The sequence below is a fragment of the Vulpes vulpes genome, chromosome 2 (assembly GCF_048418805.1).
Source record: "Vulpes vulpes isolate BD-2025 chromosome 2, VulVul3, whole genome shotgun sequence".
Lineage (NCBI taxonomy): Eukaryota > Metazoa > Chordata > Mammalia > Carnivora > Canidae > Vulpes > Vulpes vulpes.
This window is the reverse complement of record NC_132781.1, coordinates 119,831,212-119,855,559: the sequence shown is the minus strand read 5'-3', so window position 1 is coordinate 119,855,559 and position 24,348 is coordinate 119,831,212. Positions and strand designations below refer to the sequence as shown.

Below are 24,348 nucleotides of genomic sequence, written 5' to 3'. Positions count from 1 at the left end.
TCAAGTTCAATAAAGTTGTAAGATACAAGGTCAATATACAAAAATCAATTTTATTTCTATATACCTACAATGAACATACTCAAAAAATTTTCATTTATGATAGCATCAAAAGGAATACAATACTTAGGAGTAAATATAGCAAAAGAAGAGCAAACTTCTACTCCCAAAACTACAAAATACTCTTGGAAGAAATTAAATAGGATCTAAATAAATGGAATAACATCCCATATTCATAACATCACATCTTCATATTGTTAAGATTTCACTTCTCCCCTAATTGATCCTCAGATTCAATTAATGTCTTTTCAGAATCTAAACTTTTTTGTATAAATTAACAAGGTGATTCCAAAGTTTGTATGGAATTTCCACAGATGCTGTAGACAAAACAATCTTACAAAATAAGAACAAAGTTGGAGGGCTCACATTTCCTGATTTCAAAACTTTCTGTGAAGCAATAGTAATGAAGACACTGTGGTACTGGCATAAGAACAAACATAGAGATTATTGAAAGAGAAGTGAGAGTCCAGAAATAAACCCATGTTTCTACGGACAGCTGATTTTGACAAGGATGTTGAGAACATTTAATGAAGAAATCTTCTTAACAGTTGGTACTGGGCAGCCCGGTGGCCCAGCGGTTTAGCGTTGCCATCAGCCGGGGTGTGATCCTGGAGACCTGGGATCGAGTCCCATGGTGGGCTCCCTGCATGGAGCCTACTTCTCCCTCTGCCTGTGTTTCTGCCTCTCCCTCTCTCTTTCTGTGTCTGTCATGAATAAATAAAATAAAAATTAAAAAAAAACAACTGGTATTGGGACACCTGGATATCCAGATATAAATGAATTAACTTGTATCCTTAACTCAGACTGTATACAAAAATTATCTCAAAATGGATCAACCCAAATATAAGAACTAAAACTATTAAGGTCTTAAAATAAAACACAGAAATCAATCCTCATGACCTTTGATCTGGCATAAATTCTGAGATATGACACCAAAAGCAAGAACAACAAAAGAAAAAAACAATAAACTGAATTTCACCAAAATTATAAACTTTTCTGCATCAAAAAACATTATCAGGGATGCCTGGGTGGCTCAGCAGTTGAGCGCCTGCCTTCGGCCCAGGGCATGATCCTGGAGTCCCGGGATCAGTCTCACATCAGGCTCCCTGCATGGAGCCTGCTTCTCTCTCTGCCTATGTCTCTGCCTCTCTCTCTCCATGTCTCTCATGAATAAATAAATAAAATCTTAAAAAATTATCCAAAAGATGAAAAGACAACCTACAAAATGGGAGAAAATATTCGGAAATTATATATTTGATAATGCTCTAGTATCCAGGGTATATATACAGCTCCTATAATTCCTCAACAACAACAAAAAATATAATTCAAGTAAAAAGTGGGGGAAAGACTTAAATAGCCATTTCTTCGAAGAAATTATACACATGCCTGACAAGCACATTAAAAGATACTCAACATCATTCTTCATTAATGAGCTGCAAAATGGCAAACAACCATTAAAACCTGGGCAAAGAACTTAAATCAACGTTTCTCCAAAGAAGCTATATAGATGTCCAGAAAGGCATGTGAAAAGATTCTCAAAATCATTGGTCATTAAGGAAATGCAAATCAAAGCCATAATGAGGCATCAATCACTTCATACTCACTAGTTTGGTTCTAATAAAAAGAGAGAAGAAGGACTGTTGGTTAGAATGTGGATAAATAAGAACCCTCACATGTTGCTGGTAGGAATGTAGTATGAGGCAGCCACTGTGAAAAACAGTTTGGCTGTTCCTCAAAAAGTTAAACATATAATTACCAACATGATCCAGCAATACTACTTTTAGGTATATATGCAAAAGAATTGAAAAGGAATATGTAAAACAAAATGTTGTACCAAATGTTCATAGCAGCACTATTCAACTCAACTATATGACCAGATTGAAATTGAAGACTGCAAACATGGGTGGCCTTGCCCTGGGAGATATTTCAATCACAAAATAGAGTGATGGACTGGACTAATTGCTCTTCTTTTTCATATTGCATCTACACAATGAGATATAACACTAGCATTGTTGGTTAGATGATAATATTGTTAGACATGTGGGGAAATTTAGTTAACAGCCTCCTATACCCACCCCACACTGATTCCTTCAAATATTAGGCATACATAAATTCGTTACCCCCTTAGCACTCTGCAGTTTCAGTTCCCCAAGGCTGTGTCACAAAGCCTACATTTTTCACCTTACTTCATCTCTCCACATTGGCATCATCTCACATCCTCACAAGAAGAGGAAGGGTGAATACAATAAGGTACTTTATTTCTTTTTCTTTCTTTTTTCTTTTTTTAGAGAGAGAGAGTGTGTGTGAGTGAGCAGGGGGTGGGGAAGCAAAAGGAGACAGAGAGAGAAAATCTTAAGCAGATGTCTAGCACAGACCTGGCATTGGGCTTGATCTAATGACCCCAAGATCAGGAGCCAATCGTGACCTGAGCCAAAAAGAAGAGTCCAATGTTTAACCAACTGAGCCACCCAGGTGCCCCAACAATAAGATATTTTCAAAGAAAGAACACATCTACATAATTTTTATTACAGTATATTATTATAACTGTTCCACTTTGTTATTAGTTATTGTTGTTAATCTCTTACTGTAGCTGATTTATAACTTAAACTTTACCATAGGTTTGCATAGGGAAAAGCATAGTATACATAGGGTTCAGAACGATCTGTGGTTTCAGGCATCTATTAGGTGTCTTGGAATATACCCTCCATAAATAAGGGACAACTACCGTATTCATGTTCTTATTATTGTTCTCTTATGTAAATATTATACCAAACATAGATGATCAAGGAGGTATGAGCCTTTTGCTGTAACTGATTGTTGGTGAAAAACCATCAAGTGGCTTATGATATAATAAAGAATATATCTGGCCTTTATCTCCAGTTGAAGGAGCAGAGCTTCAAAAACCTTTGGAATTTCCTAAATAATAGGAATCTCTCTGCTGTGCTAACGAGGTGACTTCTGGCTGGACGTCCAGATAGCTTCAGGATGGAGGAGGTTGCTCACCAGAAAACACAACCATAAATGGGTTGGAATTGAGTTCAACTACATAGCCTGTAATTTAATGAAACATGCCTACATAATAAAATATCAGTTAAAAATAACTCTTAGGGGGACACCTGGGTGGCTCAAGGGTTGAGCGTCTGCCTTTCGGCTCAGAGCATGATCCTGGGGTCCCAGAATTGAGTCCCGCATCAGGCTCCCTGCATGGGGCCTGCTTCTCCCTCTGCTGTCTCTGCCTCTCTCTCTGTGTCTCTCATGAATAAATAAATAGAATCTTTAAAAAAAACAATAACTGTTAGGGCACCTGCGTGATTCAGTTGGTTAAGCATCCAACTCTTAATTTCAGCTCAGCTCATGATCGTGAGATTGAGCCCCATGTCAGGCTCCGAACTGGGCATTGGAGCCTGCTTAAGATTCTCTCTCTGTGTGTCTCCTTCTGCCCTCACCTCACTCCCCAACCGTGCTCCTGAGCATGCTCTCTCCCTCAAAGCAAGAACAACAAAACTGTGAACAGTGATGCTCAGGAAGTTCCTGGTTGGTGAACACATTGATGTACAGGAAGGGTGGCACATCCTGACTCCACAGGGACAGGAGTTCCTATGCTTAGGCCCCTTCCATATCTTGCCTTATGTACCTCTTGATCTGATTGTTCATTTGTATCCTTTATAATAAAATATAGTCATAAGTAGAGCACCTTTTTAAAAAAAATATTTTATTTATTCATGTCACAACCCAAGCCAAAGGCAGACGCTCAACCACTGAGCCATCCAGGTGCCCCAGTAGAGCACCTTCTTGAGTTCCGTGAGTCATTCTAGTGAACTATTGAACCTGAAGGGTAGTTATCAGAACCCCCAAATCTGTAGCCAAGTCTGAGTACTCTCAGTACTCAAGTGCAAGCAGCTTGGGGCACCCACTGTGGCTGTCAGCAGAAATAAGGATAGTCTTGTGTTGAGGACCTTGCATTTTAATTTGTAGGAGCTGGTGCCAACTCCAGGTAGTTAGCACCAAAATTGGGTTGAAATATAGTTCTAGGATGCCCAGTTGCTGTCAGAGAATGGTGTCAGATACACTAGGTATAATGTGCCTTCCCAAGTTCTGTAAGTCATTCTAGCAAATTATGGAACCTGCGGGAATAGTAGAACACCTGAAAATATTGCTAGCTGGTTAGAGTAAGGAAGGATGGGGGAGCCCAAGTTTGAGACTAGTGGAGACATCCTCTTAGCTGTGAAGTTTGGCCAAACTCTGCACAGATGGTAACAGAAGCCATTTCATCTCCAAACCTGGGTGGCTCAGTCAGTTAAGCATCTGCCTTCAGCTCAGGTCCTGATCCCGGGGTGGGTGATTGAGCCCTGCATTGGGCTACCTGCTCAGCAGGGAGTCTGCTTCTCCTTCTTCTCTTCCCTCTGTGCTCTCTCTATCTCATTCTCAAATAAATAATAAAATAAAATATTAAAAAAAGAAGTCATTTTATCTCTATGTGGAAAAATCACTCAGTCATAGAAAGGAAAGAAGTACTAATGCATGCTACAGCATGGGTGAACTTTGAAAACATTATGCTAAGTGAAAGAAGCCAGTCACAAAAAGAACACAAGCTGTGTGATGCCTTTTATATGAAATGTCCAGAATAGGCAAATCTATAGAGACAGAAAATAGATTAATGGTTGTTTAGTGAATGTAGTAGGGTGGGGTTAGGAGGTGATAATAAAGGAAACCAAGTTTCTTTATAAAGTGATGGAAATGTTCTAAAATGGTGATAGTAGGGGATCCCTGGGTGGCTCAGCGGTTTAGTGCCTGCCTTTGGCCCAGGACACGATTCTGGAGTCCCGGAATCAAGTCCCACACTGGGCTCCCGGCATGGTGTCTGCTTCTCCCTCTGCCTATGTCTCTGCCTGTCTCTCTCTCTCTATGTCTATCATGAATGAATAAATAAAAAATCTTAAAAAAATAAAATGGTGATAGTAAAAGCTATTGAGATATACATTTTATTTTATTTTTTAAAAAGATTTTATTTATTTATGATAGTCACATAGAGAGAGAGAGAGGCAGAGACACAGGCAGAGGGAGAAGCAGGCTCCATGCACCGGGAGCCCGACGTGGGATTCGACCCCGGGTCTCCAGGATCGCACCCCAGGCCAAAGGCAGGCGCCAAACCGCTGCGCCACCCAGGGATCCCGGGATATATATTTTAAATGGGTAAATTGTATGGTATATGAATTACACCTTGATAAGAAATCATTAAAAATTTTTTTAATTAAAAAAAATTTTTTTTTTAAATTTAGGGATCCCTGGGTGGCGCAGCGGTTTGGCGCCTGCCTTTGGCCCAGGGCGTGATCCTGGAGACCCGGGATCAAATCCCACGTCGGGCTCCCGGTGCATGGAGCCTGCTTCTCCCTCTGCCTGTGTCTCTGCCTCTCTCTCTCTCTCTCTCTCTGTGACTATCATAAATAAATAAAAGAATTAAAAAATTTTTAATTTAAATTCAATTTAGCTAACATAGTATATTATTAATTTCAGGGTTAGAATTTACCAATTCATCAGTTGCATCTAATACCCAGTGCTCATTACACCAAGTGCCCTCCTTAATGCCCATCACCCAGTTACCCTGTCCCCCCATCTACCTCCCCTCCAGCGACCCTCAGTTTGTTTCCTATAGCTAAGAGTCTCTTATGGTTTGTTTCCCTCTCTGTTTTTATCTTATTTTTCCTTCCTTTCCCCTATGTTCATCTGTTTTGTTTCTTAAATTCCACACGAGTGAGATCATATATTTGTCTTTCTCTGAGTGACTTATTTCACTTAGCATAATACCCTCTAGTTCCATCCATGTCATTGCAAATGACAAGATTTCATTCTTTTTGATAGTTGAGCAATATTCCATTATGCGTGTATATACATACATATATATATACACATATATACATATATGTGTATTCCCCACATCTTCTTTATCCTTTCATCTGTCAATAGACATCTGGGCTCTTTGCATAGTTTGGCTATTGTGGACATTGCTGCTGTGAACATTGGGGTGCATGTGTCCCCTTGAATCCCTATGTTTGTATCCTTTGGATAAATTACCTAGTAGTGCAACTGCTGGGTCATAGGGTAGCTCTATTTTTAACTTTTTGAGGAAACTCCGTACTATTTTCCAGAGTGGCTGCACCAGTTTGCTTTCGCACCAACAATGTAAGAGGGTTCCTCTTTCTCTGCATCCTCACCAAATTAAGCCATCTTTTTTTTTTTTTAAGATTGTTTTTATTTATTCATGAGAGACACAGAGAGAGGCAGAGACATAGGCAGAGGGAGAAGCAGGCTCCATGTAGGGAGCACAATGTGGGACTCAATCCCAGGACTCCAGGATCACGCCCTGAGCCAAAGGCAGACGCTCAACCACTGAACCACCCGGGCGTCCCTAAGCCATCATTGTTTTAAAAGGGTGGTTATCGTCTATAAATATAAGCTGAAATAGCTATAGATGACATAAAAGGTGTCTAGGATTTGCTTTCAAAAAACCCACAGGGGATGGGGAGAACAGAAGAAATAAGACTAGCCATAAGTTGATCATTACTGAGGCTAGGTATTCAGAGAATCATCATACTATTCTCTCTACAGTTGTATGTGTTTGACATTTTCCAAAAGAGGAAAAAAAGCAGAATCTGATGTAATATTCTGACTCACTCAGAAAAGAGGGGATTGTTGAGGCACCTGGGTGGCTCAGTCGCCTACACATCTAACTTTGGCTCAGGTCATGATCTTGGGGTCCTGGGATTCAGCCCCATGTGGGGCTCTATGCTCAGTGCGGAGTCTGCTTGTCCCTCTCCCTCTGCCCCCCCCCCCACTCGGCTCTCTCTCTCTCAAGTAATGAAATCTTTTTTTTTAAAAAAAGAGGGGACTGTCACCTCTTTTGTTGTTATTTAGAAGCCCTACCCAGAGCCCTCAGATCAGGGAGATGAATTATTGAGGGGAATCTGAGAGGCATGGAAGCTATTGAGCGAGGAGAGGGAGCAAGCACAGGGGCCGTTTGGGCTAGGGCAGCTCAGCACCCCCAGCCCTCATGGACAACCCCCAGGCCAGGCTGACTGTGGTGGTGGAAGTAGAGCCGGGAAGAGGATCAGGTAGGAGGTCCTTACACATTCATTCTTAGAGGTAATGCAGCCTGAGGGAGCCTCTTGGAAGAGGGGAAGGAAGATGTCACTTTATTGCTTTAGCTGCTGCAGATGCTCCTTTTGAGGAAGCTCTGCCTCTCGGGGGCTCTGATCCTGTGCCAAGTACTCCAGGTTAGGAAACTGAGGCCAAAGTTGAGGGCAGGACCTAGGAGTCCTGGCAGTTTCCCCCATGAGAGTTGATATATAGTCCATCTTTCTCAGGCCCTGAGGAGACCTGTTACCCCACACTCCTTCTGGAGGGGTCCAAGAGCATCCGTCTGCTTCAGCGGGGCACTCTAGACACTCAGGTAAAAATGGGATAGGATGCGGGTGAGGGCAGGGGAAGATGGGAATGACAATGCTGAGCCTAGCCCTCCCCATAGGAACAATGCATCACCTTTGACAGAGTCCTGAGCTCTGATGCTGCTCAGGTAGGTGTGTGTGTGTGTGGGGGGGGGGGGGTTGTAAGGAGCTGGGAAGAGGGTGGGAGCTCTCAGACTCCTGGACCCTGGAGTGCTGAGTGCTTCCCAAGCCCTTTACTCAGGCAGGCTGGGTCAGGGTACCTGAGATTGGGGGATTCCTCTGTGTCCCCTGCAGGAGGCTGAGCAGGAGCTGCTGGCACGAGTCCAGTCCACACTAGGCCTGGTAGCCCAAGGGTACAGTGTGGCCCTACTGCTTCGGGGTCGGGAAACAGAAACACCCCGGCTTGTACCTCAGGTGAGTCCCAGAGGAGCCACCATGCATAGGTCTCATGAGGTTCAGGTGCTGTTTTCTCCAGGATACTTTTGACAAACTTCCCTTCCTCTCCCTAGCTGGATTACGTTACGCTTTCTGGGGTTCCTATAGCACATTGTGGTTCATACAGAAATGTTTTGCCAGGGCCAACCTAGGCAGCAATTGAGAGGTCGGGGAAGGTAGGAGGCTGGGGCCCATGGGGTAAAGGTTAGGGAGGAGTGGTATGCAGAGATCAAATATCCAGGGAGGTCTAATCTTCACACTTTTTCATAACACTGATAATAAACTTGAAAGCTTTGTTTTCAGGGCCTTGTGAAAATGCCCCCCAATCAAAATAGCTACCTCAGAAACTTGTCATCGGCCCCGACCACAAGAAACAGCAGGTCTCACTGAAAACGTTTACTCATTTGGCTTGCTGTGAACCGCGAGCGCTGGGGCTACATCTGTCCTGGACACCGTGTCCGCAGCACCTAGCATAGAATTGGGTGCAGACTTCACCCTCAGGAAATGTTGAAATACAGATTAATCCTTTCTTTATCCTTGCTGAACTCCTTTCTCCACTTTAGCTGTTGCAGATGCTGTTTGAGGAAGCTCAGCCGCACAGGGGCCCTGATCCTGTGCTTGTTACCCTTAGCCTGGTGCAGGTGAGACCCAGCAGGGAGGGGAGACCTGGGAGCCAAGGCACCCGAGGTGCTGCAGAAAGAGCCCGAGGCTTGTGAGGAGCCAGAAGAGCTTGAGCCAAGCCTTATTCTGCAGCTCACCAGCGTGTGCTTGCCTTCCAAGGTCTCCTTTTTCCTGCCTGATGGCTGAATTTTGGTGCCCTGCTTGGCCCCCAGGGCCCCAGCTGGAGCTGGGAAAGGCTCTATTTGTAACCAGTGTTGTGCTTGCGTGATTCCAGCTCAGTCCTAGCGGGAGGACTCAGGACCTGCTCTCTCCAGAGACAGAGAACTTGTCCGTGCTCAATGTGTCTCCTCTGGGCTTGTGAGTGTCCAGGGCCCAATGGGATCTGAGGATGCTTGTCTCAAAGCAGGGCCAACACCCTCAAACCCAGACCTGGGAGGTTTTTCTCCACTGCCACATACTTGGGGTCATGCTTATCACGCCATCTCATCCTCTTCCCTGCATCCCATATCCCCAACCCTCTCACTCTTCTTACCCTATCCATCTATGCCTCTTCAACTCAGTCATTATTCTCCTGGGAGATTTGAGCATCAATGAGCAGAACTTCAGTCTCTCCATCTGTAAAATGGGGCAATCCCAACTAGCCTGTTTCCCTCACTGGACAGATGACAGGAGGAGAAAAGAAATCATGAAGATGAGAGGCTTTTAGGGGATATAATGAGCTTGGAACCTTGGGGCTGATTCTGACAGGCTCTTGGGACCCCTATCGACCCCCATGCAGAGGTTCTGTGAGGCTGGACGGAACTCTGGTTGGAGTTGAGCTCAGCCTCCCCTTCCTCCAGGGTGGTGGAAGATGCCAGCGAGGTGGAAGTGTCTGACTCAAGAGCCGCCTCAGAGCTGTACTTGCAGGCTGCAGGGGATGAAGGCAGGTGAGGCCAGGAGGGCACCTGTCACCCTCCACACCCATCCCTTAGGTATTTGGCCTGATGCTACACTCTCCTCCACAGGGCCTGCTCTCTGCTCACTGTCACCATGTCTTGCCCAGGGCCTGATCCTCCTGAGGGGCCTGGGACCCAGGGCATGTGGCGAGGGGCTTTGAGGATCCTTCAGCTGCCCAGAGCCCTGTAAGTCTCATGGAGGCTTCTGACCTCTAGGGAATGGTGGGGGGGGGTGCTGCTGAAATATAGCTCAGTCAGTTAAGTGACCGGCTCTTGGTTTTGACTCAGGTTGTGATTTCAGGGTCATGGGATCAAGCCCAATGTCAGGCTCTGCAGTCAATGGGAGTCTGCTTGAGACTCTCTCTCTCCCTCTCCCACTACCCTTGCTCATGCTCACTCTCTTTCAGAGTGAAAAGACCCTGGAAGGATGAATGCAGAGACCCAGGGCAGCCCCAGAATTTCCTTTCCTCACCTCTGACACAGTGAAGGACTCCTTCCTTTAGCATTTCTTTCTTTTTAAGAATTTATTTATTTACTCATGAGAGACACACAGAGGGAGGCAGAGGCATAGGCAGAGGGTGAAGCAGGCTCTCTGTGGGGAGCCCGATGTGGGACTGGATCCCAGGACCCCAGGACCCCAGGATCACGCCCTGAGCCAAAGGCAGATGCTCAACCACTGAGCTACCCAGGTGTCCCTCTTTTAACATTTCTTGTTAGGCAGGTCTACTAGCAATGAATTCCATCAGCTCCTACTAATCTGGGAACACTTTAATTTCTCCCACATTCTTGAATGATAATTTTGCCAGATATAGAATTGACAGGCTTTTTCTTACAGCACTTTAAATATGTCATCTCACTGCCTTCTGGACTCCATAATTTTTTTTAAAAGAGTTTATTTATTTATTCATGAGACACACAGAGAGAGGCAGAGAGAGGCAGAAACAGGCAGAGGGACAAGCAGGCTCCATGCAGGGAGCCATGTGGGACTCAATCCCAGGACTCCAGGATCACGCCCTGGGCTGAAGGCAGGTGCTAAACTGCTGAGCCACCCAGGGGTCCCCTGGACTCCATAATTTCTGATGAGAAATTGGTCTTATGGAGTATCATTTGTACATAATGAGATTTTCTCTTTGGCTTTTGACAATTTGGTTATAATGTGTCCTAGCATGATCTCTTTGTATTTATCCTTCTTGGAATTTGTTGAGCTTCTTGGATAGACTCATGTCTTTCATAAAATTTGGGGAATATTTGAAGATTATTTCTTTGAATAATCTTTCTGACCCCTTGTCTCTCTCTTCCTTCTGAGATTTCCATTCTGTGTATGTTTATACACCTGATGCATTCACTGGGCCTTTGGGCTCATTTTCCTTCATTTATTTTTTTTTTCTGCTCCTCACACTGCATAATTCTATTTGACTTATTTTCAACTTTGCCAAGATTCTTTCTTATGCCTGCTCAATTCTGCCCTCTAGGGAATTTTTTATTTCAGTTACTGTACTTCGCAGCTCCAGAATTTCTACTTGGTTCCTATTTTATTTTTATTTATTTTAAAAATTTTTATTTATTTATTCATGAGAGACACACATAGAGAAGTAGAGACATAGGTAGGGAGAGAAGCAAACTTCATGCAGGAAGCCCGATGTGGGACTGGATCCCAGGACCCCGGGATCACGTCCTGAGCCGAAGGCAGACGCTCAACCACTGAGTCACCCAGGCATCCTTATTTTTTATTTTCTAAAGGTTTTATTTATTTATTTGGAGAGAGATGGAGCACAAGCAGGGGGAGTGGGAGGGGAGAAGTAGGTTCCTCGCAGAGCAGGGAGTCTGATATATGGCTCAAAATCCCAGGACTCTGGGATCATGACCCAAGTTGAAGGCAGATGCTTAGCCAACTGAGCTACCCAGGTGCCCCTCGTTTTATTTTATATTTTATTTTATTTTTATGTAAGCTTTACACCCACAGTGGGGCTCAAACTTATGACCCTAAGATCAAGAGCCTCATGCTCTACCAACTAAGCCAGCCAGGCACCTCTCTACTTGGTTCCTTTTTATAATTTTTATGCTTCTATTTATATTTTCTATTTATTGAGACATAATTTTCCTGATTTTAGTTTTCTGAGCATATTTAACATAGTTGAATTAGGGATGCCTGGGTGGCTCAGTGGTTGAGTGTTTGTCTTAGGTTCAGGGCATGATCCTGGGATTCCAGGATCGAGTACCATATTGGGCTCCCTGCATGGAGCCTGCTTCTCCTTCTGCCTGTCTCTGCCTCTTTCTGTGTCTCTCATGAACAAATAAATACAATCTTAAAAAAAAAAAAGTTGAATTAAAGTCTTTGTGTAGTGAATCCAGTGTATTTCCTCAGGAAAGTTTCTGTTAATTTTTTTCCTTGTGAGTGGACCATATATTCTTGATTATTTGCATGCCTGATTTTTTTTTTTTTTGGTTGGAAACTAGCCAATTTGAGAACATTTTATTTTTGTAACGATTATATTCTTTATTGCACTGGTCTGTTAAGTCTCCATTTCTTTTCCTTAATGCTCTGACATTCTGGGTGTGATAATGTAGTAACTCTGAAAGCCAGATTCTCCATCATCCCTAGGATTGGCATTGTTGCTTGCCGTGGGCCGCAGCTCTCTGCTTGCTTAGTTACTTTTCCAAACAATTTTTGCAAACACCCTTTTCTTGGTGATCACTGAAGTCTCCATTCTCTTATCTCAGTGGTTCGCTAGTGATCTGATACAGAATTCCTTAAACTGCTTCCTTAAAACTTTTTTTTTTTTTATTTAAGAAGAAAAAGAGAAAGAAAGAAAAGAAAAAAAAGTCCTGTTTCCACAGATTGGCTCTGGGTTGAGTCAGTCCTTCTATGCTTAGCCAGTCCATTTCTAGCTCTGCCTTAGCCTTATTTCCTGCTTGCATTGAGCTTAAAAATCAGCCAGAAATGAAAACTTATGATCTTCTCAGCATGCTGCCTGCCCTGGGCATGTGCATGGCTTTCTGTTTTCCTTAGTGCACTGGGTAAATTATTCCCCCCATATCTCAGTCCCCAATTTTTTCTCTCAGTCTTTCTGTGCATCTGTTGTTTGCTCCAACTGCTATTTTTGCTTGTTCTTTCATCTTTCATGCGTGTTTTGAGCAACTGTCCCCTAGCATAGCTGTTCTGCCCTGGGAGAGAGTTCCAAAGTAAGTGAGACAAAGGGAAGCCCTTTTTGTCAGTGGTCTGGGGGGGAAACCCAAGAGAGTCAAAACAACAAACATAATTCCTTGGAAACAAGATCTGCTCAGCTCCTTCCAGAGTCAAATACCTCCACCAGGAATGTGAGCTGTTACCTTCAAAACCACCTCTGAGGGATCCCTGGGTGGCGCAGCGGTTTGGCGCCTGCCTTTGGCCCAGGGCGCGATCCTGGAGACCCAGGATCGAATCCCACGTCGGGCTCCCGGTGCATGGAGCCTGCTTCTCCCTCTGCCTGTGTCTCTGCCTCTCTCTCTCTCACTGTGTGCCTATCATAAATAAATTAAAAAAAAAAAAAAAAAAAAAAGGGGATCCCTGGGTGGCGCAGCGGTTTGGCGCCTGCCTTTGGCCCAGGGCGCGATCCTGGAGACCCGGGATCGAATCCCACATCGGGCTCCCGGTGCATGGAGCCTGCTTCTCCCTCCGCCTGTGTCTCTGCCTCTCTCTCTCTCTCTGTGACTATCATAAATAAATAAAAAAAAATTAAAAAAGAAAAACCACCTCTGTGCTGGGGAGGAGGTTGGGGCTAGGGTGAGCTAAAACACAACAAAGATCTCAATACATTTAAGTTGCTTTTCTCCTGGTGAAGCATTCATTTGGTTGCTGTACACCTTTGACTGTCCCCCAGAGTTCCAGTAAGGTTGATTCTGACCATTTTGCCAGCTGTTTCTGGAAAAGGATACACTCTCAGAGTTCCCTACTCTGTCATTTTTGTGGATGTCACCTTGCTTTGCCATTTTAAATTAGGTGATTAGTCTTTTATTACTGGGGCCTAAGAGTTCTTTAAATATTCTAGATCCAAATCCCTTATCAGATAGATAAATTAACTTTTGTACTATGAGAATGTATTATGTAATTAAAAAATAATATTCATTCATGAGAGACACACAGAGAGAGAGAGAGAGGCAGAGACACAGGCAGAGGGAGAAGCAGGCTCCACGCAGGGAGCCCGATGTGGGACTCAATCCCAGACTCCCGGATCACTCCCTGAGCCAAAGGCAGATGCTCAACTGCTGAGCCACCCAGGTGTCTCTAAAAAAAAATAATAAAATAAAACAAAGGTCTATGCAAGGTTGCAAATCTGCCTGGTGGTACACAAAAGTTACTGGAAATAGCCTTTCCATTGACTGGCCATTTGGGTCAGTTTTTTCCCCCAGCCACCAGTGGACATCTCCTTTCTTCCTCCCTCCCTCTGGCAGAGATTGCCCCCTGCTGCAGGTGTTGGCTGGTAGGGCTACTGGTGAGGAGGTGGAGGGCTCTCTGCCTTGGATTGTCTCACGACTCCTGGAAGGAAACAACTACAGTGGCCTCCTTCTTCGCCTGGACCCTCAAGGTGACCTGGGGGGAGGGTGTGGGGGTTCTTCGGAAGCTCTGGGATCTGACTTCTTATGCCTGACCCACCCTCTCATCAAATCAGCTGCAGCTCCAACCCCAGTTCAGAGAGAGCCTGACCCTCTGGGAGGGCCAGGATTCAGAAAGACCCAGGATGGCTAGGTTGCCAAAGTCTGGAGAGGCGGGCCAATAGTAAAAGCAACCCTTCACCCTGTAGAGACTTTCAATGATTTACCAAGCATTTTTACACTAATATTGTTTATTTTGACCACAACCCCATGAGACACATCTAATTTAGATGAGGAAAGAGAGGAAGGCTTAGATGAGGAAAGGGAGGATCAGAGAGGGGAAAGAACTTGCCTATTTGCACACACTTATTAAAAATCAGGCTTCTGTGAAATGATATGATGTTAGAGATGTCAGAGAGGTCAAGTGGAGGGTAGAGATCAAACAAGAATGGCCAACAGCTGATAATTATTGAAGCCTGGTGATTGAAGCTTGGGTTTCCCGTACCTTTTTTATGTTTGAAATTTTCTATAATAAAAGCATTTTTTTTTTTTTTTTTAAAGAGCCTGGCTCTCTGTCTTCAGAACTAACAACCACAATAATTTGGCTAATATACTTCCAGACCATGCACTGTGCCAGGCCCTGTGGAGTAAGGAGAATAAATTAGGGCAGTTTATGCCCTCAAGGATAATGCAGTGCAGGACAGGCCAGTTTGGTATCATGATTAAGCACACAGGCTTTAATGTCAGACAGAACTGGACTTAAGTTTCAACTCTGCTACTCACCAGGAAGTCACTTGACTTCTCTGAGTTTCATTTGCTTCATCTGGAAAATGTGGGGGTAAAATAAATTAGAGTTGCTGCCTCATTGGAGTGTTATGTGGATAAAAAGAGGCAATCCATGAAAATCCTTAGCACAGTGCCATCAAGCACATGTAAATGCCTGATAGGTATTAGCTATTTTTATAAATAATGCTATTAATAAAAATTAAAAGTAGTACAGGCAGTATGCTTTGGAATCCAGAAGGTGTGATTCACTCCGGATCTCCCTTTACTAGGTGGCTCCCTGAGCCTGCTCTGGGCTGCTCTGTTGGGGGCCGAGGGAAGGAGGATGCAGGTGAAACAGGTGAGGCCCATCCTGTGGGACGCAGTAGAAGAAGCCCGGGCCCACCGGGCTGGCCTTAAGAGCCTGCGTTCAGGCCTCCTTGGAGACAACCTGACAGACAGCGGGCTCAGCCAGTTGGGCAGGGCACTTCGAGAGTTGCAGGTAAGTAAGGTGAGGCCTGGAGGCGCCTGGGAGACAATAGCTGGAGCCTACCCTGAACCCTCTCTCCACAGGTGATAAAAGCCTGCAGTCAGTGCCCAGGAAGCCAGCCACTCAAAAGGGTCAAAGCTGAGGCTGTGGAGCTCCCAGAACTACAGGTAGGTCTCATTCAACCTCTTAGGAGCCCCACTGGTGTCTTCCTTCCTCTCCTGTTTACAAAGCATCATGAGGAGGCCCTTCCTTCATTCGCTAATTTATTGATTCTCAGACACTGACTGAATTCTCAGTACCTGCCAGGCATAGTGCTATGTAGACCCTGGGAAATCCCTGTCCTCATGGATTTTACAGTCTTCTGGGAAGAAACAGTTGTAACATTGTGATCAGTTCTCTTAAGGCCTTATCAACACAGGGTTCTATGGGGCATCTAAGCTAGTCTTGGCAAGAGAGGGAAGGAATATTTCATGGAGGAAGTTGACTCCTGAAGGAGGTAGCCAGGAAAAATGAATCAAGAACATTCCAGGAACAGAAAATAACAATGTTTTAGAAATAAGTGAGAGCTTGATATCATTGGGGGATTGAAAGCAGCTCATTTTGCTGAAGAATAATTTGAGGAAGAGTCAAGAGAGAAGGATGAAAGAGTGAAGTGGGGGCCAGGTCATAAACAGCTTTGTAAATTTACTGAGATGTTTGGACTTCATCTTGAAGGTCAATGGGGAAGCCATAGAAGACAACATTGCTCACATTTTTCAGGTGAGCAAACTGAGGCTCAGAGAAGGGGTCTGAGTACCTCAGGGTCACTGATAAAATCAAAGATAGCAGAGGGGCAAAAACCCCTGAGTGCTTTGACTCAATATAGTACTTTTGCATCTGTTTAGAGTGCATGGCCTCTCCTGTGCAGAAGGGGGCACTGTTTTCCAGGATTTGCCACAGTATGGCTGGAATGCTGCTCCTGTGCACCTTCTCCTGGTCCTTCCCTTTTCATAATTACAACTTTTACAGTGGTGAGCTTTGGGAATTAGGCATATAAGCTCCCATTTACTAAGCAGTGCCTACCACTACTTAGTGCTTTGGATGCCTTATCATATTTCATGCTCTCTACGACTTCTATCAGCTCTATTTTACATGGATTCAAAGGACTAGTTACCTGAGGCCACATAGCTGAGTAAAGGAGGGCCTGGGACCCCGATCTGATTTCAAAGCCCTGAGCTTAATGCACACTGTCCTGGGAGGAAGGGTATGGAATTCCCACTCCTACTATATTCTCATGAGGTGATAGATTCAACAGCAAGCTACAGCCCAGACTTCCAAGGAGAGTCCAAAGGTGGGTTTGGGGTTTGGGGTGGAGCTGGGCATCTTTTCCACTTTTACCAGGCTTAACCACATTTTCTGCTGGTGGTAGGAATAACGTCATCTCTGGGATCTGGGCTTCATCAAAATCATCCTCTTAGGGACTCTGAGGAACCGGTAATACCCCAGGTATCCCAGAAAAGCTGGAAGCTGTTGGGGGAGTAAAGAGGTGCAGAGCTCAGTTAATATGTCTACTGCTTCCCTGCCTCAGCAACAGGGGGAAATATGGAGATCTGAAAGGCTATGTGATTCCTAAGGGAAGGACATGGGAAGGCTCTTTTCCTACTGGGTCACATTAGAGGTATAGCATCCCTAAAGCCTCCACTGCACCACCTATTTGCAGAGCCAACACCTCTCCTTTCTCCCCATGCCCTCCAAGTCTCTGTCCAGGCTACAGGCTCTTACAGGCCAGTGAGGTCCTAGATATAGTTCTCAGAGCAGCCCTGGTAGTGGGATTCTGTTGAAAAGCTGGGCCTAAGTCCCAAGGCTGTGTACACATATGGGCTTCTGACCTGGGCCTGGCAGGCCCCAGATGTGGCCCTGCAGTTCTTCTTGGCTCAGGCACGGAAGAAGAGATGGCACGAATGGCACCAAATACGGATCCAAGAGGAACTGAAGCATTTGGAACAGGAGAAGGTGGCAGGTGACCAGGTCAAAGGCCTGGAGGCTGAAAAGGAGGTGAGGAGGGCCAAGTAGGGGACTTGAGTTTTTTTTCTTTTTTTTTTTAAGATTTTATTTACTTATTAAAGAGAGAGAGAGAGAGAGAGAGAGGCAGAGACACAGGCAGAGAGAGAAGCAGGCTCCATGCAGGGAGCCCGACATGGGACAGGATCCTGAGTCTCCAGGATCAGGCCCTGGGCTGAAGGCGGCGCTAAACCGCTGAGCCACCTGGGCCACCCAGGACTTGAGGTTTCTAATTGGTTCAGGCACTGTGCTGTGGACTGTGATCCAGCTTCAATCAAAACAGACTGGGCCATACCCTCTCATGGTCCTCACAGCTTTGTGATTTTCAGTCCTAAGTGCTGTGATGCAGGGAGCTAAGGGCTTGTTGGGAACAAAAAGGTGTGCCTGACCCAGGTTGAAGTGGATCACAGAAGAAAGCATCCAAGCTGAGACTTAAAAACAAATCAGCCAGAGAAATTCACTAGACTGAGCTCTGCTTAGGCAGGTTGTACCCATCACATATAGGCATTGAGGAAATATAACTTGCTTGAACAAATTAAGAAACAAAACTTGTGTCCATGGGGGTTGTGAGAATATGTTCTGAGGACAATACCGTATGAGCAAAAGTCCAGAGGGAAGCAATGGCATAGTCTAGGTATTGCAGATTGTCCATTGGTGGGGCCTGGTAGGTGCAAGGTCAGAGGCGAGGCTAAAGAGACCAGTGTGTGCCATGCCTCTGAATTTGGACTTTACCCTAAGAATGACAGTGAACCATTGAAGGCGTGTGTCATCTCAGTTCTGTCCCTCACTAGCTATGTGAATTTGGGCAGGTTAGGTCACTCCTCTGATCCAGTCTCCAAATCTAACCACCAGATTTGGAAAAGTAAAATGGCAACTACCCCATATGCCTTTCATTGGATAAGATGAAAACGATACACATGAAATGTTTAGAACAGAGCTTGGTATGCAGGTGGCACTGAACAAAGAATATGTATTATCACTGAAGGACTCTGAGGAGAGGCAGAGATGGCACCGGGAACAGAGAGTGCTGAGACTCCAGCTGGAAGCACTTCAGGCAGAGAAGGACAATGCAGAGCAGGACCTCGTAGCCCTTTATGAGTTGCATGTGCAGGCTGCCCGAGCTCAAACACGCCATATGCTGCAGGTCAGTGAGGTCAAAAGGCAGGCCCTGAAGTGCTTCCAAGGCTGACTGACTAACAAGCATCTCTGAATCTGGGCACAGGTATTCCGAACCTGGCGAAGGCTATGGGAGGAGCAGGCTGTGACCACAGAGCATCACCACCGCAGCCTGCTGGCTGGTGTCCTGCAAGACAACATCAACCTGGCCACGCAGAACCAGGAGCTCCGAGCCCAGAACCAGCAACTTCGGCAGGGAATAGACTAGGCTGAGGCCAGTCCTGGTGGATTGCTGCCCTGGGGAGAAATTTGGTGATCAGTAGTCCTGCAGGGATAGCTCCTTTCTCTTCATTCTTAATTAAGGGTTCTAGAAGGGAGAGGGAGCTGGGATACAATAACCAAGCTGATTTTCATTATGGATAATTAACAATACCACTAACCAAGTCCCGTTGTGCCAGTCCCTGTTAAACGCCTCATATCCACTATTTTTTAGTCTTTCCCACTACCCTACATGGCAGTAGATACCATTTAATCCCCATTTCAGGGGTAAGGCAACTAATGCTTGGAGAGGTTAAGTAACTGCCCAAGGATAGTCAGCTAGTAAGTGACAAATTCAAGCCTGGTTGGCCAGAGTTCTACACTGTAGACAGTAGTGGGTTTGCAAGATGCAGTGTGCATTGGAATCATTTCAGCTCATTAAAGAAAAAGAAAAAAGAAAAAAAAGATTCCTAAGCCCTACCCTATTCCCTAAGATTTTCCAATAGGTCTGCCTTTTGAAAATTATTTTATGTTATGTTAAACTTACTAGGTATTCTTCCAAGGAGCAGGGCCTGATGTCCCTCTGGCCATGAGAAGAGATGACAGGATTATCAGTGAGGGAACCAGAGGAAATGAGAATCAAAGCCATATTGAACCCATGAGTTCTCTAGCCTAAAATCTAGTTTGTTCTGCCAGGCCCAGTACCTTCTATTTCCAAGAATTCCTCTGAATTCCCTAGGACCCACATTTTGTACTTCAGAGAAATTTGGAAAGTTCTATGATAGAACAGTCTCCACTCCATGGAGCCCTAAAGAAGATATAATACTCCTGGCAACAACTAGGAGAAAAGTGTCTTCTAGCCTGTAAGTTACTCCACCATTAAGACATTCAGGGCACCAAGGGAACAAAATTATGTTTCAGCAAAGCTATTAAGCACAGAAGACATAGGACTATCATAGTCAATTGCAGAACCTGCACCCCAGAATACTTTATTAAGCCTTATTGCTTACATAGAGACACTGAGTTATACCAAATTTCCCTGTGCCTGGTTCCAGGTTACTCTGTGTAGAGCTTCTCTAAGCTGTTGAGAGCTAGGACACCGCTAGGCAGGGGCAGGACCCAGAGTGAGAAGAATGGTACCTCCTAGGAATGGTAGAGGGGGCAGTGGGCTTTGAGAGGGCCCTTGGGGTGAGCAAAGAGATCAGGAGTATAGCCTTAAGCCAGGGCCCAGGGGCAACATTCCCTGAGATGGGTCAAGCTCCAGCCCTCTCTGGAGTTTCCAGAACAAAGCTGGGTGGATATGGAGAGCAGCACTGTGGAGGGAGCAGGGGGCATTGTCTCCAGGTGCTGCTGGAGCCAAGGGAGCTCGGAAGAGAGGCCTGGGTAGCAATAGGGTTTCTTGCATTATGGTGCCGGGATGAATGTCTCTAATGGGGGATTCATGTACCAAAGCTGGGGTGGAATAGCTGTCATCAGGCCTGGGGGCAATGGGTCTGCTAGGGTGACCACAAGAGGCAAGGAGAGCCAACTTTTGTCCACACCCCACTTGAAACAACTGCATTCATGCAGGATGAGGCAGGGAGTCTCCTCCAATGGAGATGGGGTCATTTTTAGGCTGAGGTATGGATGCTCCCCCAATTCCTTAGTGTGGACAAACTTTTGGGAAGTTTCTTTAATTAAACTCAGTCTCCTGGGGTAACCCTTCATTCACCCACTTCCAGAGACTAACCTGGCTGCTCTCACTTCCCCACCTTTTATCACAAGGCACTTGTTACAGGGCTGGCTGCTGAGGAAGGGTCGGGAGGCCTGGGAGGTGGCTCTGATGGTGGCCAATCTTCAGGGTCAGGAGTCCAGGTGGAGGTGGTCAGGGGCTAGCGGCTGCCATAATACAGGCGCACAGCCAGACCAATAAGCAGTGTGGCCAGGAAGAAGGCAGCTGTGAGCTGTAGCCGCAGCAGGGCTGCTGAGAACACGGCATTGACCACAAGTGAGCAGGACACAACAAAGAGGCGTGTGATGCTGCTGCCGTGCTTCATGACAGCTGACATGAGCAATCCATTTACTGCCTGGCTCAGTACCACAAGCGCTGCCCATCCTGAGAAACCCTCCAGGAGGCCCGGGCCAGGGCCGCCACCTGCATGCAGACCTAGATTTAGGAGCACACCAAAAGTGTAGAGGAAGAGGTTCTGAAGTGCTAGGGGCAGCCGCTGTCGCTTCATGAGCAGTTCTGTGTACACAGACGAGAGGCCTGAGATGAGGCAGTACAGGATGAGAAGTAGCAGTCCCAGTGGAGTGATATGCAGGGGCATGGGGCCAGCAGCAACTGCTAACGGGGATCCAGGAAGGGTGTTCCCAGGATCCTGGAGGCCACCAGCTGCATAACAAGCCCCTGCCACCATCAGCAGCAGCAGTGCTAAGCCCTGACGTGCAGAGAGGCGGTGCCGGAGACAGAGGCAGTAGAACAGGGCCGTGCTTCCAATCTTGAGATTGCTCAGCACCTGGTAGGTGCTGGGGTCCATATAGCGTTGAAGATAGATGACTAGGTTGTTGTTCGCTCCATAGAGTAGGGCTGATAGTGCAAATGGGGCAGCCTGGCGCCATGGTGGGGCCCCCTGGGGCCATGCCTGCCAGCCCACCAAGAGGGAGAAGGCGCACAACAGTAGCTTGGTCAACTCGGTCAGCAGCACAGCTGAGGAGGGCCGGAAGGGCACTTTGCCGTTCACATGGCACAGTGCCAGTAATGGGGCATGGGCACCATATATGGCAGTGGATAAGAGTAGCATCAGGGTCCAGCGGGCCTGCCTGGGACGGCCCAGGCCTGGCATACCCCCGTCCTCTACACTCATGCCCAAACCAGACCCTGGGTGGCTTGTGTGGCTAGCAAGGGGGCAATGGGAATTCTATCAAGTTTGGGGAAAATCAATATGGAGCCAGCTCCCCGGAGGGAGGAGCTGTGGTACATTGCTAGAGAGTATACTGAAAATCAGAGTCAGCAGCAAACTCCACAGTCAGGGATGTAAAAGAAAGGGGCTGGTGGCTCTAGAAGCCACAGTTTTAGGGTGGCTTCTTTGGGGTTAAGGAGGGGCATCCAAAAACTGCTGGCTGATAAGCCACCACTTACACTCTACAGGAAGGAAAGCAAGGATGAAGGCTGTGGGCAAGTTGGAGATAGCAAAAGGGTGATAGGTCGGGAAGCCAAATATGGTGTCTGTGGTTGAAAGGCCTCTACCTGCAGGCCAGAGGTGCTCATCCTTTCTCCCCCATGGGATCCAGAGTTAGTCAGGCCCCTTTCGCAAAGACCGGAGATAGTCCCTCAATGTCTTCTCCACATTGGGCACGGCATATGCCTGAGCTGCATAGATGCCAGTGCAGGTACCCACAGCAAAGCCCAATACTGCTGATGCCCTCAGTTTGGCCACCACATAGCCAGCTAAGAAGCCCTTGAGGAATGGGGAGGACAAGAGTGAGCCATCCTGTGGAGTGAAATGAAGGAGAAAATTCAGCCAGGGTTTTCCTTCATTATCTAGAAGCTACTCAAGCTGGCCCTAGAGCATCCCACCACCTGCTCCTCCTTACTCTGGAAAGCTGTAGTACTCTCTCCAAAGATCTTTAAGATTCTGGAGGCAGAAAAAGAACCTAGGGGTCCTGATCACACAATCTCAGAACCCTGTGGTTAGAAGGCTCCAAGCATAGAACCCCACCACCACAAATCTACGGAGATGTCACTGAGGAGTCTGATCCCTGCCTGCTTCTCCAGCCTCACTTCCTAATGCTCGCCCATTACTGCAGCCAAATTAAACTATTCATCATATTTATCAGGCTACTTCCCACCATGAGAGCTTTACATATGTAATTTTATCTGCTTGAAATGTTCTCTCCTCTCCTCTTTACCTAGTTAATTACTATTTAAGATGCCAGTTCTAGTGTCATTTTCTTTGGGAAACTTTCCTTGGAGTCACAAAGAGCTGGCCCTCAATAACTATTTGCTGAATAAACCTCTATTACCCATTCAATACCATACAGGGCAATGAAGCCTGGTGGGCAGGTACAACTTTACCTGGCTCACACCACTGCTGACTTCTTCTTCCACACGCTGCTGCAGGCGTTCCAGCTGGTTCTTGAGAAATGCCAGGTCCTTAAGCTTGGGCAGAGAATCCTAGAACAAGAAGGAAATCGGTTGCAGCAGGTTAATGCAGCCCCATTCCCTGCTCAGGTCTATCGGGCTGGGTAGGTCTGGGTGTGAGGATGAGACATCTCTTCTTATAAAAACTTCCTCATAATGACGTGGCACCAGAAAAAAAAATTGAAAACTGAATTCACACGGGGGCCACGGAGGGGGTGACAGATGAGATCTGCATCTGTGACAACCCTTACAAAATTTTATATAGCAAGCAGTGTGTATGGAGGCAAGAGGAACAGCTTTGATTTATCCGGCACGCACTACTGACTCGACTATAAGCTACCTGAAAGTGGCAAGCTGTCCGTCTTGCCTACTTGGTCCCCAAGCCTAACACAGAGACTAGTAAGTACTTAGATGTGTGAACCGTGCAGAACTTCAGACCAATGGTGAAAAATGACCTGAGGCAGTTTCATGGACGCTCTAGGATAAACCTGATTTCTGCCTGGGCTTCCCAAACAATGTGTAACTGGATGCACTAGCTGGGGTGGGGGTGGAGTGGCTGTCTGCAGGATTGTGGGTAAATGAACTGAGCGCCTTTGATCACCTCAAAGTATGAAATTCAGTGTATGCCAAAAGTTTAAATGAGAATGCGTATCTGTGAGACTTGGAAACATCGTGTTTCTAAGAGGGAGATTTCGGGGACTAGGGAATGCAAAAGAGGAGGAGTATGTCAGGGTGAGTGTGTCGGAGCGCATGCCCGTAATTAAGGATCTTGAGAGGACCCGGAGAGGACACCTGGGGGATGCCGAGCTCTGCTTGCCTCGTGTAGCGCTCCGCTACTCCATTCCCCCAGCGTTGAGGGCAGTCAACAGGAGTATAAACCCGACAAGAGTTAAAACCCCATAAGGGACACCTTTAGGCAGGATAAAGGCCAGTGTCGCCTTTCTCAAAGACTAAAACGGTGTGAAGACCACCCCACACTGCAGATAACGCCCACATTCACTCACCTTGTCATCCGCCATCTTCTCCGGCGAACTTGTTGCGCAGGCGCAACCCCGCCTTCCTCGCGCCAAGTGCAGCGGCCATCTTTACTGAGGGCGAAGGCACTTCCGGGACATTTTTTGGAAAGGGTGGAGGTGCTCCCCCTGACTGCCGAGCGCGGCGGTTTCCGCTCGGGTACTTCCACGTGACCCCTCCGGCATGACACGAGATGAGTGTCCGCGAGCGCATACGAACTGGGCGCGATGAGCTCATTTGTACGCATCTGCGTGCTGTGCACGTTCGTCTGGCTGGTCGTCCGCCCCTCGATGAGCTCACAGTTGCGCCGTGAGGTCAGCTGGTGCGTTGGCTTCTTTGCGCTTTTCCCGGAGCCACGCACGGAAAGGCGCACCCACTTGGGGATCCAGACGCCTGTTTACAAGCGCCGCCTCCGCGGGCGGCGCTGCTCTGGCTCGTCCTTTCCCGCCCCTGGGACCTGGCTTCTACCCCGCCCCGTATTTG

At 46.5% G+C, this 24,348-nt stretch overlaps 3 protein-coding genes across 4 annotated transcripts; 1 reads left to right on the top strand and 2 right to left on the bottom strand.

The window, feature by feature from the left end:
- Nucleotides 1-30: 30 nt before the first annotated feature.
- On the bottom strand, nucleotides 31-24,194 carry LOC112934171 (SLC35A4 upstream open reading frame protein). Of its 2 annotated transcripts, none has more exons than XM_072749805.1 (3): nucleotides 23,856-24,194; nucleotides 22,786-22,884; nucleotides 31-761 (listed from the first exon to the last, which is right to left on the bottom strand). In XM_072749805.1, exons 1-2 carry the CDS (start codon nucleotides 24,110-24,112, stop codon nucleotides 22,791-22,793), a joined length of 351 nt encoding a protein of 116 aa, XP_072605906.1. In that variant the 5' UTR covers nucleotides 24,113-24,194; the 3' UTR covers nucleotides 31-761; nucleotides 22,786-22,790. The 2 variants fall into 2 exon arrangements, with proteins under 2 accessions (XP_072605906.1, XP_072605907.1); XM_072749806.1 differs by lacking the exon at nucleotides 31-761 and adding an exon at nucleotides 19,687-22,201.
- On the top strand, nucleotides 7,106-18,914 carry LOC112907939 (uncharacterized). The gene is made up of 14 exons (XM_072745168.1): nucleotides 7,106-7,166; nucleotides 7,392-7,504; nucleotides 7,580-7,627; nucleotides 7,794-7,913; nucleotides 8,498-8,575; nucleotides 8,830-8,912; nucleotides 9,395-9,481; nucleotides 9,560-9,676; nucleotides 13,922-14,055; nucleotides 15,118-15,326; nucleotides 15,398-15,481; nucleotides 17,196-17,348; nucleotides 18,340-18,498; nucleotides 18,577-18,914. Exons 1-14 carry the CDS (start codon nucleotides 7,106-7,108, stop codon nucleotides 18,736-18,738), a joined length of 1,608 nt encoding a protein of 535 aa, XP_072601269.1. The 3' UTR covers nucleotides 18,739-18,914.
- Nucleotides 19,687-21,574, bottom strand: SLC35A4 (solute carrier family 35 member A4). The gene has a single exon (XM_026017543.2). The coding sequence runs from the start codon at nucleotides 21,572-21,574 to the stop codon at nucleotides 20,600-20,602; it is 975 nt and encodes a 324-aa protein (XP_025873328.2). The 3' UTR covers nucleotides 19,687-20,599.
- Nucleotides 24,195-24,348: the final 154 nt, after the last annotated feature.